Source organism: Trachurus japonicus, chromosome 14, assembly GCF_045865225.1.
Source record: "Trachurus japonicus isolate A0001 chromosome 14, Traja_1.0".
Taxonomy (NCBI): domain Eukaryota; kingdom Metazoa; phylum Chordata; class Actinopteri; order Carangiformes; family Carangidae; genus Trachurus; species Trachurus japonicus.
Window position 1 is genome coordinate 13,839,417 of NC_140920.1, and position 15,320 is coordinate 13,854,736.

At 40.9% G+C, this 15,320-nt stretch overlaps 1 protein-coding gene across 2 annotated transcripts; it reads right to left on the reverse strand.

Moving 5' to 3' along the window:
- Positions 1-5,708: 5,708 nt before the first annotated feature.
- On the reverse strand, positions 5,709-14,714 carry cchcr1 (coiled-coil alpha-helical rod protein 1). Of its 2 annotated transcripts, XM_085797715.1 has the most exons (20): positions 14,331-14,714; positions 13,710-14,007; positions 13,448-13,615; positions 13,176-13,293; positions 12,230-12,424; positions 11,783-11,946; positions 11,569-11,683; positions 11,269-11,379; positions 10,627-10,770; positions 10,435-10,545; positions 10,061-10,167; positions 9,859-9,971; positions 9,700-9,772; positions 8,879-8,997; positions 8,582-8,770; positions 7,262-7,363; positions 6,953-7,095; positions 6,713-6,857; positions 6,435-6,598; positions 6,341-6,402 (listed from the first exon to the last, which is right to left on the reverse strand). In XM_085797715.1, exons 1-19 carry the CDS (start codon positions 14,398-14,400, stop codon positions 6,462-6,464), a joined length of 2,622 nt encoding a protein of 873 aa, XP_085653841.1. In that variant the 5' UTR covers positions 14,401-14,714; the 3' UTR covers positions 6,341-6,402; positions 6,435-6,461. The 2 variants fall into 2 exon arrangements, with proteins under 2 accessions (XP_085653840.1, XP_085653841.1); XM_085797714.1 differs by having other exon boundaries at positions 5,709-6,598.
- Between the last annotated feature and the right edge of the window lie 606 nt (positions 14,715-15,320).

Sequence of the window (15,320 nt, forward strand, 5' to 3'; positions counted from 1 at the left end):
TTAAACTGTGAATCCGCATAAATGACTATACTGTACATTTATGAGAATACATGTTGGAGCGCTGCCATGGAGGGACTTATAGGTAATTAGCAGGATTTTAAATCAATTTGAAATGTGCTGAGTGTTAAGAGGCTTAAACAGGTCAAATATGAGACTTAGTAAGGAGACTTTGCTCGGAGCAGAATTTCAAACAAACTGAAGATGATTTAAAAATGACTGTGTTACGCAAGTAGTAAAATGCATCACAATAATCTAAACAGGATGTGACAAAGGCATGAGCAAGAATGAGAAAATCCTTGAATAACCTAACCAAAGCTCTGATATGACTTGGACTGAAAACCCAGTGTGACTTAAGAGATACTGCAACTGATCTCAGTCACTCCCCATGAATCTTCACTAAGCCTCAGCAAATCTGCAACAAAGAATAGGGCAAAATCCCCCCAAAAATCAAATGCACCAAGCTGATAGAGACCCAGAGCTGCAATCACAAATTGCATTGCCGACTAGATCCACTCAGAACTGCAGCTGGAATGAGATACTTTATCACAGTATTACGCTATTTATCTATTTATTTATTTTTAAAAGTTGCCTTCGCTGCTTTTTCCCCCTTAAACAATCTTATTGCATATTCATATTAACATTCAGTTTGACGCAGTTTGCTTTGATGTCAGTTAGAGAGTCTCCATCCATGAGCCACTGACAGCAATTTGTATTCAGGTTTTCACTCCACACACCGAAGCAGCTGCTCTGGTTTGAGTGAGAATCAGCATCGCATGTAAACAGATTTGCAAAGAGATAATCTCAGATGTCCGTCAGGTACAGTGTTTGAAAAATGAGCTTGGGTGAGTTTATTTTCCGGTTCATACAGTATGTCCTATTCCTTAATTACTAACATTAGCATAAGTGTTTACAGGGGGCTCAAGACAATGATTTTAGCAGTGGAGTGAATCAGTGTTTTGAAATCATTACAGTAAGTCCATTTGTTCCAAGTCAAAAACTGAGAGGGTATTTATTGTTTGCAGATGGCACTTTTGCTACTATCATTTCTTTTCTCCTTGAACTGATGGAAAACTGTGATAATTTGTAACTGAATAGTTTTTTCCCCCCCACTCTGGGGTAAAGTCCAACTTGTCCGATTGCTCTACTGAGTATGTAGTTAAACTGTCACTTTGTGATACTCTGGATAAGAAAAATAAGGTTTCTTTGGAAGACAGAGCAGCAACTGAATCAGAACGATACTCAAAATAACAGATTGTGAGCAAATGGAGAAAATGACGAAATGAAAGTCTAAAAAATCTGGTAATTAGGAAGCTTTATTTGAACAGCATGTTAGTAACCAGGGGGGAGCTAAGGTGCAACAGCACAGATGAATATTAATGGAAATTTGATTAAACATTCCCACATCTTTAACTGAATATCCCACAGGCAAAGCGCTCACAGAACAAAACAAATGAGCCTGGCAATTTTAATTATCTATGTTCTGTTTTCTCAAACATTTCTTGTCTCTTTTTCCGCCTGATGAGATCTCGACAACAGATGCTTTAAGGACAGAACTAACATTAGACTTTTTGCCCTTTGGCTGACTTTCAATTCAATTTCTCCGTATTTCACTTTACTTCTTAAAAACTGCAAAGTCCAACATGCTCTGCAGGATATTTGATGTGATAATTTAATATTTCACTGTTGTGTCGTACATTCAATCAGAATTTCCTGAGAACTAAACGCGTCTCTCCAGTTTCTCCAGTCTGCTCATGCAGCTCCTGCCAACAGAAGCTGACCCCAGTCTAAATTGCTCGCTAGCTCATCCAACGGCAAGGCACTCTGTGAAAGCATTGTTCACTGCCAACATTTTACAATGATAGAAAAAACAAAGAGACAGGGGGGAGGGCTCTAATGGTTTTTCTAAATGCATATCAGATGTTAGCAGAGGCATGCATTATATGGATTACCACATTAAATACTAAAACTGAACTGATAGAGATATTAAGATTCTGATGACGGATGAATTTGGGGCAAAATATGGTGTTGGCTGCAGAGTACACAGATGCATCAAATATTTATATCCAGACACTGGGATTCAATACAATTTTCATTATCAAGTTATTTTCAAGTTGGAGTTTTCGAGATACATCTTTAATGAAACCATGAACAAAACCAACCCTGGCTTTAACTGGAAGTTTGTCAGCTATGAGTTTAAGAAAACCTGTGTAGCTCCAGCACAGGTGTTACTCCTCTCACAGGTTGGCTTTTGATAGCTGGGTTTGCACCCATGCTGACCTCACTCGTAAATAATCATAATATTAGTAAAGTCCTTCAGTCCGCCTGAGTTTTATTTTTTATTTTCAAGAGCAGGTAAATCTCAGGCAAACAAAGCGCCCCTCTGTGAGTCAGTTGCACTGTGGTAATAACAATGGATGAGCGTTCTAGCATTTGTTAATTCATTCACGCATCTAGTAAACACCGCCAACATCCCAGTGTTGCATTCCAAGTAACACTGATCATCCCAAAGGGGAAGTGCAATTACAGCTCCAAACAAGGTGACTGATTGGCACAGGTGGAGACTTCATCATGCGTGGGAAGAGACATGTTTACCGATGCCGTTTTGAAAAAGAAACCATGTGTCAATATCACTTTGCTATGTTTTCTGTAGAATTCTTGTTGTCGTTTTATTGATCATAAATTTTATGAAAAATTGATAAACATCTGGAAATATTTGGCAAAATCCGGCCAAATGTTTCTCTGCTGAAAAAATCGAAATGTTTTTCTATTTGTGAGTTTTCTTACTTGAAGCTCTTAGTCAGATCCCTGAGTACATTTTTTTTTCTTCATCTATTTTTGTCACCGTGCAGAGGTCAGAACACTGCATCACTTCGCCAACAGGAGAACAGACACCAAAAATAATTAAATAAAATTATAAAGTTCTGTCTCATTTAAACACACTTGAGGAAATATATGCTAGAGCACTTCAGTTGCTGTAGTTTGAAGACAGTTCAGTCCACTGTCAACCCCCCCCCAAACAATGCCCCACATTGCCGGCATCTATAAATAGGGTTACTTGGCTGCCTCCTCCATGGCTGCTGTTCCACCCTGTAGCATGGCCTGCCACAGCAGTGCACAACCATCCACCAGGCTCTGATGCAGCATGCGGCACTGGTGGTCGACACCCCTGACGTACCGGATCACATCAAGCTGAGACACAGATCCAAATCAGCTCTGACCTCTGGCCTGCAGGAACTTTGCAAAGACGCGGCGCTGTTTGTTTGACAGTTTAATATCTAAATACATAATGACGTCATGCCAGCAGTGGGGGGTGGGGGGGGTGTAGTGTTTCTTCAGATTACTGGGATGTTCTCAATAACATATCTGAAGAACAGCCAAGATGTCCCTGAGAGAAAAATACAGTGATAATAATTGACCAGTCTTTGGGATTTTTGCAGCTTATTCCAGTCACTGGCTGTAGCAGACTTGAATGAGGACTGGTCCCAAGAGGACTCCACTTTGGGGACATTTGCCAAAGTGTGACAGAACATATCACAGATAGAGTGTAAAGTTTTTTGATTTAAAGTTTTGACTCTTAGGCTATATGGCCAACTAGCAATACACATAACATGGTTTGCTGAGTGAGCAACAAGCTGTGTACGGCGTTGTGCTGCATCCGTGCCCTGAATACCACTTCAACAAGAAAAATAGTGGGTCATCTGGAAGAAGTTTTGCAAAGAGGCCCTGACATTTGGCTTCTTTTCTAAGTTGAGGGTATTTGTAAAAAAACATAAAAAATAAATGACTAGGTGATAGAGAGAGAGAAAGAGAAAGGGTAAAAATCTTTCCACGACATCCAAAATAAACCTACAGGTTTGGGTGTTTTGAGTAAAGCAGAAAAAGACGTAGCGCCTTGATGCAGACATCTGATGACATGCAGGGCCGGTGACAGCAGATGTTGTGATTTGACACGCTGCACTCTGACAGCACAGCATCAGCCTCACAACCACAGGGAGGAGGGTTCACACACACACACACACACATGCCCATACACACCACTGGTCAGTGAAGCCAGTGTCAAAGCACTGGCTCAGGCCGTGGTAATATTACTACCAACATGAAAACAGCAGACTGTAAACACAGTGATATGAAATCAGCTGGCAGTCATTTTGTTTGGATCATTTATTTTATACACTGTTAATGCTGAACTATTCGGAAGCTTATTGGTTTTTATTACGTCATTTGTTTCATGTCGTGTCTGGATTGCAATGCTCTGATGAATTTTTCATCAGTTAACCACAGTGTTGTCTGGCTGCTATACGCTACCCTCTCTACACTTCTCTGGCAATGAAGATATGCACAGTAAATATTATATTTATTTCTGCAACACTCCACACAGAAAGAAATTTCACAATGAAAGTTTTTCACCTTCTCAGTCCTGTTTTCTCCTGGTCCCTCGCCATTTGTGGGGACACAGCTCAGCATCAAATGGTTCTGGACAGGCCTCCAATTCAGATTAATTCAAGAGTTAAGTCTGACAGATGATTGAATCCATGTGCACATATCCATCACCCACTTCACTAGTTGGATTTGCAGCAAAGAAATATGTGTATGATCTAAAGAAATCATTTTGTTTTTTACTGTCTCCACTGAGGAAACTGCCTTTCACAGTGTAGTCCACATTAATGATTAAATCACTGCATGTGCTGTTCTCACCTTTGACAATAGCGCCCTCTGCTGGTGTTAATCAGAACATGAGAGCACACGATCTGCTTTTTTTCCTCGCCGTCCTACTTGAACATTTGCTGTCGTGACTCATATTAATTAATATTACAGTGTTATTAACAACAGTGATTTTGACACGAGTGTGCAGTGTAAATGTGTGGTGTGATCTTAAGTTAATCAGAGGAAGATACATGGTCATAGATAAGATAATTAAATTAGGTGGCACATAAAATTATCCATCATGATGTCTGATAGTTTTGACAGTACATAATCCTTCATGGCATGACTGCGTTTTGTATTATAGTTGGTATAGAATAAGAATTCATTCACAATACATATCAACCAATTCTTATGCATTATACTGTGTATTGCAAACTCTGAGGAACCAGGTACAAGTAGCAGTGCACTATGGAAATCCAATATTCTTCTCAAAAATTAAATTTAATCCTCTACTTGCTGTGATGAATTACCTATCAAGCAGCAAGTGTGTCCCTGCAAATTATTTTTGATGCTCTTCGAAAATAGAGCAGAAAAGTCCAGAGATTTTTTTTTTTTTTTTTAGTATTTTGACTCTGTTCTCACTCGGGTCTCTGCAGACTGTTTTCACCTAGAGGCTCAAAACTCCCAGCCACTGCAAAATTTATTACAACTCATGACAACATGAAAAATAGTACCATTATCTGGTTCATCATGATGTTTATCATCATCCATCCTGTGACTGCAAAGTCATTTTAAAATTGACCCCTATAAAAAGGAACTTCAAATAGGAAATATTGATTTTTTTCAATATGAAATCATAAAGGTCCTCCAAATGTTTTGTATTTTTATCGAGGGATACAGGTTTGATGCACTAATCACATTAGCTTTCTAAGCTGACAAATACACAAATTTGATTTTAAAAGTTTAACTTGCTAAAGGCTCATCAGATATGCAAGTTGCTCTAGTCACTATTGGAAATAAGATTAAATGAAATCATGAATTTCTTCATCACCAAAGCCGCAGAATTTGCACTAAAAAAATACTTTATTATAGGTTCCAATGAAAAGTAAGATACCAGCCTCTGCATAACAAAGAAATCCTTGGACCGTAACATGAACTTCAACAGGACAAACTTCTATTCGCATTAAAAGCACCAGTACTGCATCAGCTTTATTTTTATCTGCCAGGAATCTCTCTGCTATCTGGCAAGAGGCTTCTCAGAATTGACAGATCTAGTCACATATTTGCATTTATTTATACGCCATCACCATCTGTCCATTTTTTCATTTCTTTAAAATCTATCATTTTATCTGAAGTAAAAAAAAAATAATAAGCAGTTCATTTGTAAATGTAGCAAATGACATGTTTGCTAAAGAGTCAACTAAAACGTTGGTCCACTGGTCACAAAACAAGTTCAGGGACCAGTTTTATGGAGAATATCATTGAAAGTAGGTAACAGAACATATAAGTGTGGAAGTGTGGAGGGGATAAAGATGCAGAAGATTAAATTGTAGAAGAATTGTATAAGCTTCTTCAATGTAGATTTGTGGTAAATGCATGTATTCTATGTCTGCACTAATTAAACAACCATTATTGTTCTAATAAACCCAGCAAACGTGGCATGCATGTTGTTGTGATGACTGGCTCTCCACCAACGGTTTCCTTGGCTCTTAACTCATCAACACTGCCCACCTTTTGTGCAAATTACAGGTGTTCCCACTGCCTCCAGTACAAATTAAAGGTGCTTTCACTTTCCTCCAGTGATTCATCTTCAGGTATCAGCTGTGCAGACTGCCTGTGGATGGTCCCACGCTGTTATTTTGTCCCTCCTCCTCCTCCTCCGCCGAGTCCTCAGAACTGTTTACCACTGCAGCACTGAGAGTGTGGAGCTCCTCCAACACAGACAGGAGTCTCTCTGACAGGATACAGACAGGCCATTGGTCACATAGGCTGCATCAGTACAAATGTAAGGACTTAAAGAAAAAAAAATAAAGGCATCTGACACATGATGAGTTAGGACACTTCTTACCATCTGCAGGTACTTGGACTTTCGCCCCCACAGAACGACTCCTCTCTGAAGGTTTTTGTCGCTCCCGATGAACGGCTGAGTTTTGAGATGTTGTTGTGTGAACCCTTGGATACTCGCTCATCAACCCTCGTTCAGCAACAGTAGCCTGGAACACGTTCAGGTCATAGCAGGTCATCAGAGGAAAGATGAAGACAGAAACAACATTTTTCACAGCTGTCATTTGTTGCAGAAAGTTCTTACCAGCAGCAGGCTTTTGTCCTTCTCCGTCTCCTTCGGTTGCTTATTTTCACCATCGCTCTTTGTGTGTGTACCCCCTAAATATTGAGTTTCTCTCATCTCCTGTTTCCTTGCTGCATCTCTCTCAAACTGTCGCAAAGTCATAACTGCAAGAGACAATACAGGCAGATTAAAAGCCATTGGGAAAATGTTGCTATATGTCGTGTAAACAACTCCAATCATATTAGATCATAGTCTGTGTCACAGATATGACTCCAGTCCCCCCGTGTTAAGCTTCTGTGGGCTGAGGTAGCATGGTGATAATCCTGCTACCTGCTTTGGTGTGCTCTCTCCTGGCCGTATTGATTTGAACCTCCATCTCTCTCAGCTTCTCAGCACACCGATCCTCAGTCTCAGACACCCTCTCCTGCAGGGCTGAACAACAAATCCACCATTACTTAATTCCCTGAATCAAAGACTGAGAAAACAAGTCTAACGCTGTATTTGTATGTTTCTTCAGGGATAAACTGGATCTAAATGCATCTGTCAGCAAATGTTCATAGACAATAAGACTTCTGCAAACAGAGGTGATTGAATAATTTACAGATCACTTATTACAATGAGACCATGATAGTGCATAACAAACTGAAATTCAGTAAAGTGACTGTTGCCTAAAAGCACCTCTATTAGGTTTTTAAATTATAGGGGCAAGTTTGATGATGCATGTTAAAGGGATAGTTCAACATTTTGGCAAATTGGCCCATTAAAACGCTATGAGATAATAACGGAACGTTACGAGACAGAATTGTTTTTGAGGTAAATGCAGAGACTGCTTGCTGAAAAACTGCCCCCAACGGGAACGCGCATCAGCGGTTTTGCATGAATTTACCTTGAAAACAACTCAGTCTCATAACGTTCCGTTATTGTCTCATAGCGTGGTGAATGTGCAGGTCACAACTTGTACACGAGAGCATTTTGGAGTTGTTGGATTGTGTATTCGATTAAGTTTGATGAGGGAAACCAAGAAATCTCATGAGCCTCCGTAGCGTAGCTCTGAGCAGCTCGTGGCTCTGCTCCGATGTTCTAAAAATAGCTTGCACCGACAATTAAAGGTAACGAACCTACTCCTAAAACTATAGGGATTATGGCAATGGGCCAATTTGCCAAAATGTTGAACTATCCCTTTAAAGTGGTTATAGTAAGTATGTTTTTATCAACAATCGAACACATGAGAAAATGTGTATGAAAGGAGTCGGTCACAGTGACAAACCAACCCATTTTTATTTTCTGATCTGCAATTTAACAGGTTTAGTCTACTCACACTTTACACTACAGCTTTACACTGAATGAAGTTAGCAGCTAAGTGGTTAAAACAATGGGGTATTTATCAGCTAAACAGCCAGATATATTCCCACAGGGGGAACTCTCTCTGAGCAGCTACAGTCAAGGTGCTCTTCAGCATGTCACTTTATCCCCAACTGCTCCAGTGAAGCTACTGAGCAGAGGGGAGTGGCAGACTGATCCCAGGCGTGAATATGAGGAGACTGTGATGAAGGGCATTTCTGAAAAAAGAGGAGCAGTGCTCATTCTGCTTTCCCTGGATAAGTCAAGGCTGAAAAACAGCCATGCAGCTTAAGGTAGCTGCTGCCTCACCGTGCTCGCTGCGCTCCTGCTGGATGAGCAGCTCAGAGCGGAGTTCCTCCAGGTTGACCTTGGTCTCCTCCAGCTGGGCCTGGATTTGCTGCAGGCTCTGCTCGGCCTTCTCTCTGCCAGCCGCAGCCTGTTGGACCTCCACCCAGCTCTGCTCCAGCTCCTGCCTCTGCTGCTTCTGTTTGCTTTCATCTGAGGTAGATATACAAAAAGTGAACAGAGACAGATATATTGCCTAAACATGGACAGCTAACAGATGATTCATTATAATAAGTTGTCATGAGTTGTAAGGTTGCTCACATTGTTCTTTCAGATCAGCCAGAGCTTTCTCTATGAGCTCGGGGCTTCTTTTGAGCTCCTGTGCGAGCTTGTCTCTCTCTTCACACACCAAGCTAAGCTCTGTCTGGAGGTTTGTGATGCTGCAGGGCAACACAGACAAGATGGCAGAGCAAATAACGGAACAGAAAGTCAAGGAGAGAGGCTGAAAAGCAACTGCAGTGTTTAACAAGCAAGACAAACTCTAAACAGCCAGAAATCAACAGCTTTCATATGAAGACTCCTGCAATAGTGCATTCAACTTTCACAGTGTGATATATTGATACTGTATTTACCAAACAACTCCTATTAACATCACAGCATTGATTTGTTACCATGCACTGATTCCCAAAAAAAAACAACTAGAAGCTGAAAATTATATTTTTTCATATTTTCATGCAGGCTAAGTAAAGTAAAATGCCCTTATTTGGACAGTGTATACATATATACATGATTACAACGTGAACTGTAAAATTAGGCTAGAATTAGTCTATTTATTAAATATTTGGATTAAATACTTTCCAAGTTAATTCACTACAATCTCACTACATTTGTATTCAATCAATTAACCATTAAAATTACTAAAACACCTGTTTACAGTTTAAACATGCAGAGAGTTGGCTGACTTTCTTCGTTTTATATTAAAAATTCATCATTCTGGATTTGGAGGCTATTGATCGGAATAAACAGGCACTTTTCAAGACATCACTTTGGGCTCAAGAATGAGCGCAACGTGTTTGGGTATTACTTTTTGGTATCAGGGAGTAAATCCCTGTGATCAATATATTGATAATATATGATGAAACCTGTGGGAAGCCTGTTCTGCCTGTTTACTGGCTTGATGAACTTTCTGCAGAGCCGCCCTCCTCATGATCAGACCTGTAAAGCAAAAACACTGTGATGTGACTCATTTACCAGACAAATATATACTGCAATCATGCCATCAACCTGCAGTCAGACCTGACCTTGGATCGTATCCACTCGTCTTTTAGCAAACATTAGCCTCTGGGTGAAAGTGCTGAGTCTTGTTTGAGCCGTGTCCACCTCTGCCACCTTGTTTTCAAATGCCGAAGTGAACCTGTCAGCCACAGCCAAACTGTCATGAAGCTTTCAACGGTGACAAAACAGAGGTTTACATACCCATTTCATTCTTCTAAATCGTTTTACCTGTGCACTGCATCCGTCAGGATTTTAAGTTCCGCTTCTGATTTTTGGTTTTGTGACTTGAGCTGAGAATTTTCCTTGTGAGCCTGGGCCAGGTCCTGTTTCAGTGTCTGGTTAGAAAAAAAAATACATATATCCCTATGATATAGCATCTTACACAAATCTACGATGATGCGCAGTTTTAAGTCTTCATGGCCAGCTGCTGTTCTTAAAACCGCAACTGCTCTTAGAAACTAGCAAAGTTTTCATATAGTCAGCATCTTACTTGGGTAAAAATGTACAAGTGTTTATCACCTTCCTAAGCAGCCCCAAATTTATTGTGCATCATCAAAATTTCAGACAGCCATGTAAATCACATCACTTGCTCTGGTACTAACCTCCTTTTCCACTCTCTCCAGGTCCAGCTCAGCTATCCTGTCATCCAGGCTGTGCTGGAGGACACCGGCCCGGTGCTGCTCCTGCTGGAGCTGCTGCTCCATGGATCTGAACTAAAACAGTACCACACTTTAAACACTGTTCGAAACACACTGGACATCATTGTATGAGGCTATATTATTAATGAATCATACTTTTGAAAGGAGTTTATCCTTTTCTCCTCTCAGTTCAATGTCCTTTGAGCGAAGCTGAACGCATAATTTGAACACTTTTTCTCTCCAGAGCTGAATCACTTGAAGGCTTTCAGATCCATTCTTCAGTAGTGGGTCTGCCGTAGCCTATTGAAACACACACATATAGCTTACACTTAGACAGACATACACACGCCATTTTAGAAAATACTCCATATGAGCATGGATAATTTTTGCTCAATTAACCATGACGTTGTCTTACTTAAGCTTCTTACAATGCTAAATGCTTTTTTTCCTATCCTCTCCCCGAGTATATTAACACACTACAGAGAAGAGGTTTCAAAACACTACAGAGAAGAAGTTTCAAAACGCTCTCTTCTCTCACATGCATCACCACCCAAAAAAACAGAGGAATAATCTGCTCTGTTGTGATTAGTAACATTTTGCATTCACAAGTGAAAAATCGGTATATACGTCACCTGCAGAGTCATACTATAGTACATAACATCTCAATAGGACATCACAGGTAAAATCTGTGGTCTGATCATAGTTACCTCTTCCTCCTCAAGGTGACATCAGGTGTATCGACACCTCAGAATACATTTTAGGCTAATCTCATGCATTTTTATCACACACAACACACACCTTCTTCACCATTTTCTGTTCCTGGAGGGCAAGTATCTCATTTACAGAGTTCAGCCTCACTGTCAAAAGCTCTGTGGTCGTCTGAAGAGCTGCCTTCTCTTTGTTCAGCCTCTACAAGATGAAAAACATTAAAATAAAAGGGTGAATTATTGCAATATGCATGTTAATACTGAAATGTAAAACTCATTTCCGCCACTGTTCTTCCATTACTCTACTGAAAAACAACATTTAAAAGTGTTTTTCCATGCAAGTACTTTACAGTGGTCTGCTCGCAATCAATACTCTTTATAATGTCTCCACCTCAACAGCTTCATTTAATTGTTCCTTCTCTCTTTTCTCTGGGGCGAGCTGGCCGATGTAATTTCTGAGGCTGTGCAGTGTTGCAGATTGTGTCTCAAAAGCGTGTCCCATTTGGCTGAAAAATGAACAACATCCCCAAAAAAGAATCAGTGAATCTGACAATAAATGTAGATAGATGTTTAGCTCTTTAGCAGTTCAAGATTGAATGTGGCACCTTAAATGTTCTTTCAGTCCATCTCTCTCAGTAGATACCTCCGTCAGAGTGCTTTTTAGCTGCAGAATTTCTGAGGTCATTGATTGAAGTCTGTCCTGTAGTTCAATCTTTGTTTTTCTTGCTGTGGCCAATTCTGCAGAGTGTGAAGCATTCAACTGCTGCAGCTGAAAGTTAAGGGAGGAAAACATTGGACATTTTATGACACATACAAAAAATGATGTAATACCTTATTGATACTCAAGGAGAGCTTGTCCTTTCACTTGTTTCCCTCCAGAGGAGAGTTAGAAAAGCACTGCACTGTGTGCTTAAATTTCAACTCAGGGATACTTTAGCAGAGCAGCTGCTTGCTGACATGGGTTCTTGGATGCTGGGCACAGATCTTAAGAAAGGTCACCCAAATCAGTATGTACAAGATTTAATACGGCTCAAATTTAATTGCACACACACCTCCACCTCCTGCTTCCTCAGCTTTTCCTCTAAATGTTCCGACAGTCTACGAGACTGATGTTTGGCCTCCTCCTCAGCCTGTAATCTGCCCATTTCAGCCTTCAGAGTGAGCTCCTGGGTTTCTTCTTTCCTCCTCTCTACATCTCTCCTCAGCTTTTTAATTTCCTCACCAGACTCGGTCTTTAGTTGTTCAAGCTGCAAGAAGAAGAAATGTTAAACACAGAGGAATATCCATATGTTAAACTAATCAGAGAGAAACTAAATTAAAACCGTCAGGTGACTATAGCGGATTATTAAAGGGATAGTTCAACATTATGGCAAATTGGCCCATTGCCATAATCCCTATAGTTTTAGCAGTAGGTTTGTTACCTTTAATTGTCGGTGCAAGCTATTTTTAGAACGGTGGAGCCGAGCCGCGAGCTGCTCAGAGCTACGCTATGGAGGCTACTAGACAGAGTTGTTTTCGAGGCAAATGCAGAGACTGCTTGCCAAAAAACTGCCCCCAACGGGTACGCGCATCAACAGTTTTGTATGAATTTACCTCGAAAAACGTTCCATTATTATCTCATAGTGTGGTAAATATGCAGGTCATAACTTGTCCATGAGAGCGTTTTGGAGTTTTTGGGTTGTGTATTTGATGAGTTTGATGAGGGAAACCAAGAAATCTCATGAGCCTCCGTAGCGTAGCTCTGAGCAGCTTGCGGCTCGGCTCCACCGTTCTAAAAATAGCTCACATCGACAATTAAAGGTAACGAACCTACTCCTAAAACTATAGGGATTATGGCAATGGGCCAATTTGCCAAAATGTTGAACTATCCCTTTAAGATTACAAGCCTGTACTAAAAACATCAGATTGCAAACTGTCAAAATGAGAAAAAAAAACACCACTAAGTCTCATGTGAACCTCAGTGTCGAAATGAAATGTTTTGTCAGCAAACAGCAATACCTGTGAGCTTATTTTCTCCTTCTGTCCACTGCTGTGAATGAGCTCTTCTCTGATTTGGCTGAGTTCAGTCTTTGCCTTGCATAGCTCTTCACGCAGTGCTTCCAACTCATGGCTTTGTCTGACATACAAAGGTTATCAGACATTAGGTTGATCATAATACTTCATCATTACACTGAAACGTGTACACAGAGAATGTCACAATTAATTGTGAAAAGGCTTGATAGCCTAATAATGTAAAAAAAAATATATATATATATATATATAATTCCTACCTGTTCAGGGTGTTGTCTCTGTCTCTCATGTCTTCTCTGTGTCTCCCTGCACCCTCCTTCAGGGCCTCCACCTGCCCTTTCAACCTCTCCGCTTCAGCCTTGTGCTTCTCTGCCTCCAGACGCCATTCTGATTCCCATCTGGACCATTGCTCACTTCTTTCTGCAGGTCTGAGTTTGGGGAAGAGGCCTATTCATGTAACCAATGCATCACCCACCTGAAGAACAATAATGGTATCCCTGACCATATAAACACACACTTTACCTTGCCCTAAGATCTGATGGGTGATCTACAGGGATCCTTCCTCTAACGCTGTTTTCTTGTAACATCACAATCCGCTGGTTTTCCTTCCTCAGCTCCAAGATTTCCTGTTGTGCCTGGGTGATGGCGAGCCATGGATTGGCAGGACTGGGATCCCCTGAGAATATCGACGTGACACCACCTGGGTTTATCCAGGAGGCTGGTGGCGGCGTCCCAGTGTGCTGAACGCCTCTCTGTGCTCCAGCAGACTGGACAATCGATGCAAAATGCGAGGGGGGTACCAGGTCCTCCTGAACATTTCCTGCATAACATGAAAGCACGTTTGACTGTGAGCAGACTGAGCACTAGCTAGTCTGTTGTTGTTTTTAGATATTTACTAGGAAGCCCGTGTCACTAATGCTACGATGAAAACAACTTCCTTCCTCTGAATTCAGCCTGTTTTCTTTGTAGCTAATCATTTGCCAACATTTGAGCTGAACAACTGCAGACTAGCTAACGTTAGGTTAACGCGTTGACGTTATCTCAGTTATTAACATTGACGGCTAACGTCAGCTAACATTACCTTTCGCTTGAAGTTAGTAACTAATAACAAACAAACAAAAACAACTTGAGAAAGTAACTCACTTGAAGCCGCTGGTGTGGTGAAATCAGTCGGTACTATGAGTCTTTCTTTCCCAAAGTTATGTTTCTCCATGCTCCCAAGTAGCACATGAAGCACAAACCGACACGGGACTGTTTTGCTCCTCTTTTAACGTTTATTCTCCCGCGAGCGAGTCCGTCGTTGCCTTAGTTACGGGTGGTCACAACCGGACACAACGAACTTCCGCAGCTCGCGTCGACTGTTTTTGCCAGCCGACATTAACACACTTGAATTCAACATCAGCCAAATTACGAAACCCAAACAGTATCCCGAGGAGTAAGTATGTTTAGCAACTTTAAAGAAGTAAAATTGATTTGGCTTGACATCTGCCATCTGCAGCCGCGGGGCGCAGTGCATCACGGGAAAGTGGAAGGAACGTGAAAAAGTAACTGTGGGAGTCCTGTTCCCCGAGTGAGGTCTTGTAGGAAGTTGTGACTCCTTCCTGCCTTAAAATCTCTCAGCAGCCACGCTCTGGCCTTCACCATACATATTTGGTGCAGAATCGGCGTGCAAGCCCATATAATAGGGGTCTTCAACGTTTTTCAGGCCCAGGACCGAAGCCCATTGTATAAAATTGTGTTTTGCGTCTAGTGCCACAAACCTGCCTTATTATTATTGTGCATGCAATACTACACTATTTAAATAATACACAGGAGGATTCGTGTTCACATATTCATATATTCATGTTTTTATTTTAAACATGTACAGGTACAGTGAGTAGGGCGGCCGTGCCACTGCCATTTATAAACAGAGATACTAATGCCAATATCAACAATGTCTGTCACTTAGGCCTACATGATAATCATAAAGACAAGCTGTTCAAAGTGACATTTTATTATAAATGTGGAAACAAAAAAGATATATAGCTTTATATAAAAAATCTGTCTAACCAACCAAAGATTTTGCAACCCCCTGGGACCCCCTGGGACCCCCTAGGGGTTGCAGCAGGTTGCGGACCCCCTGTTGAAGACCTC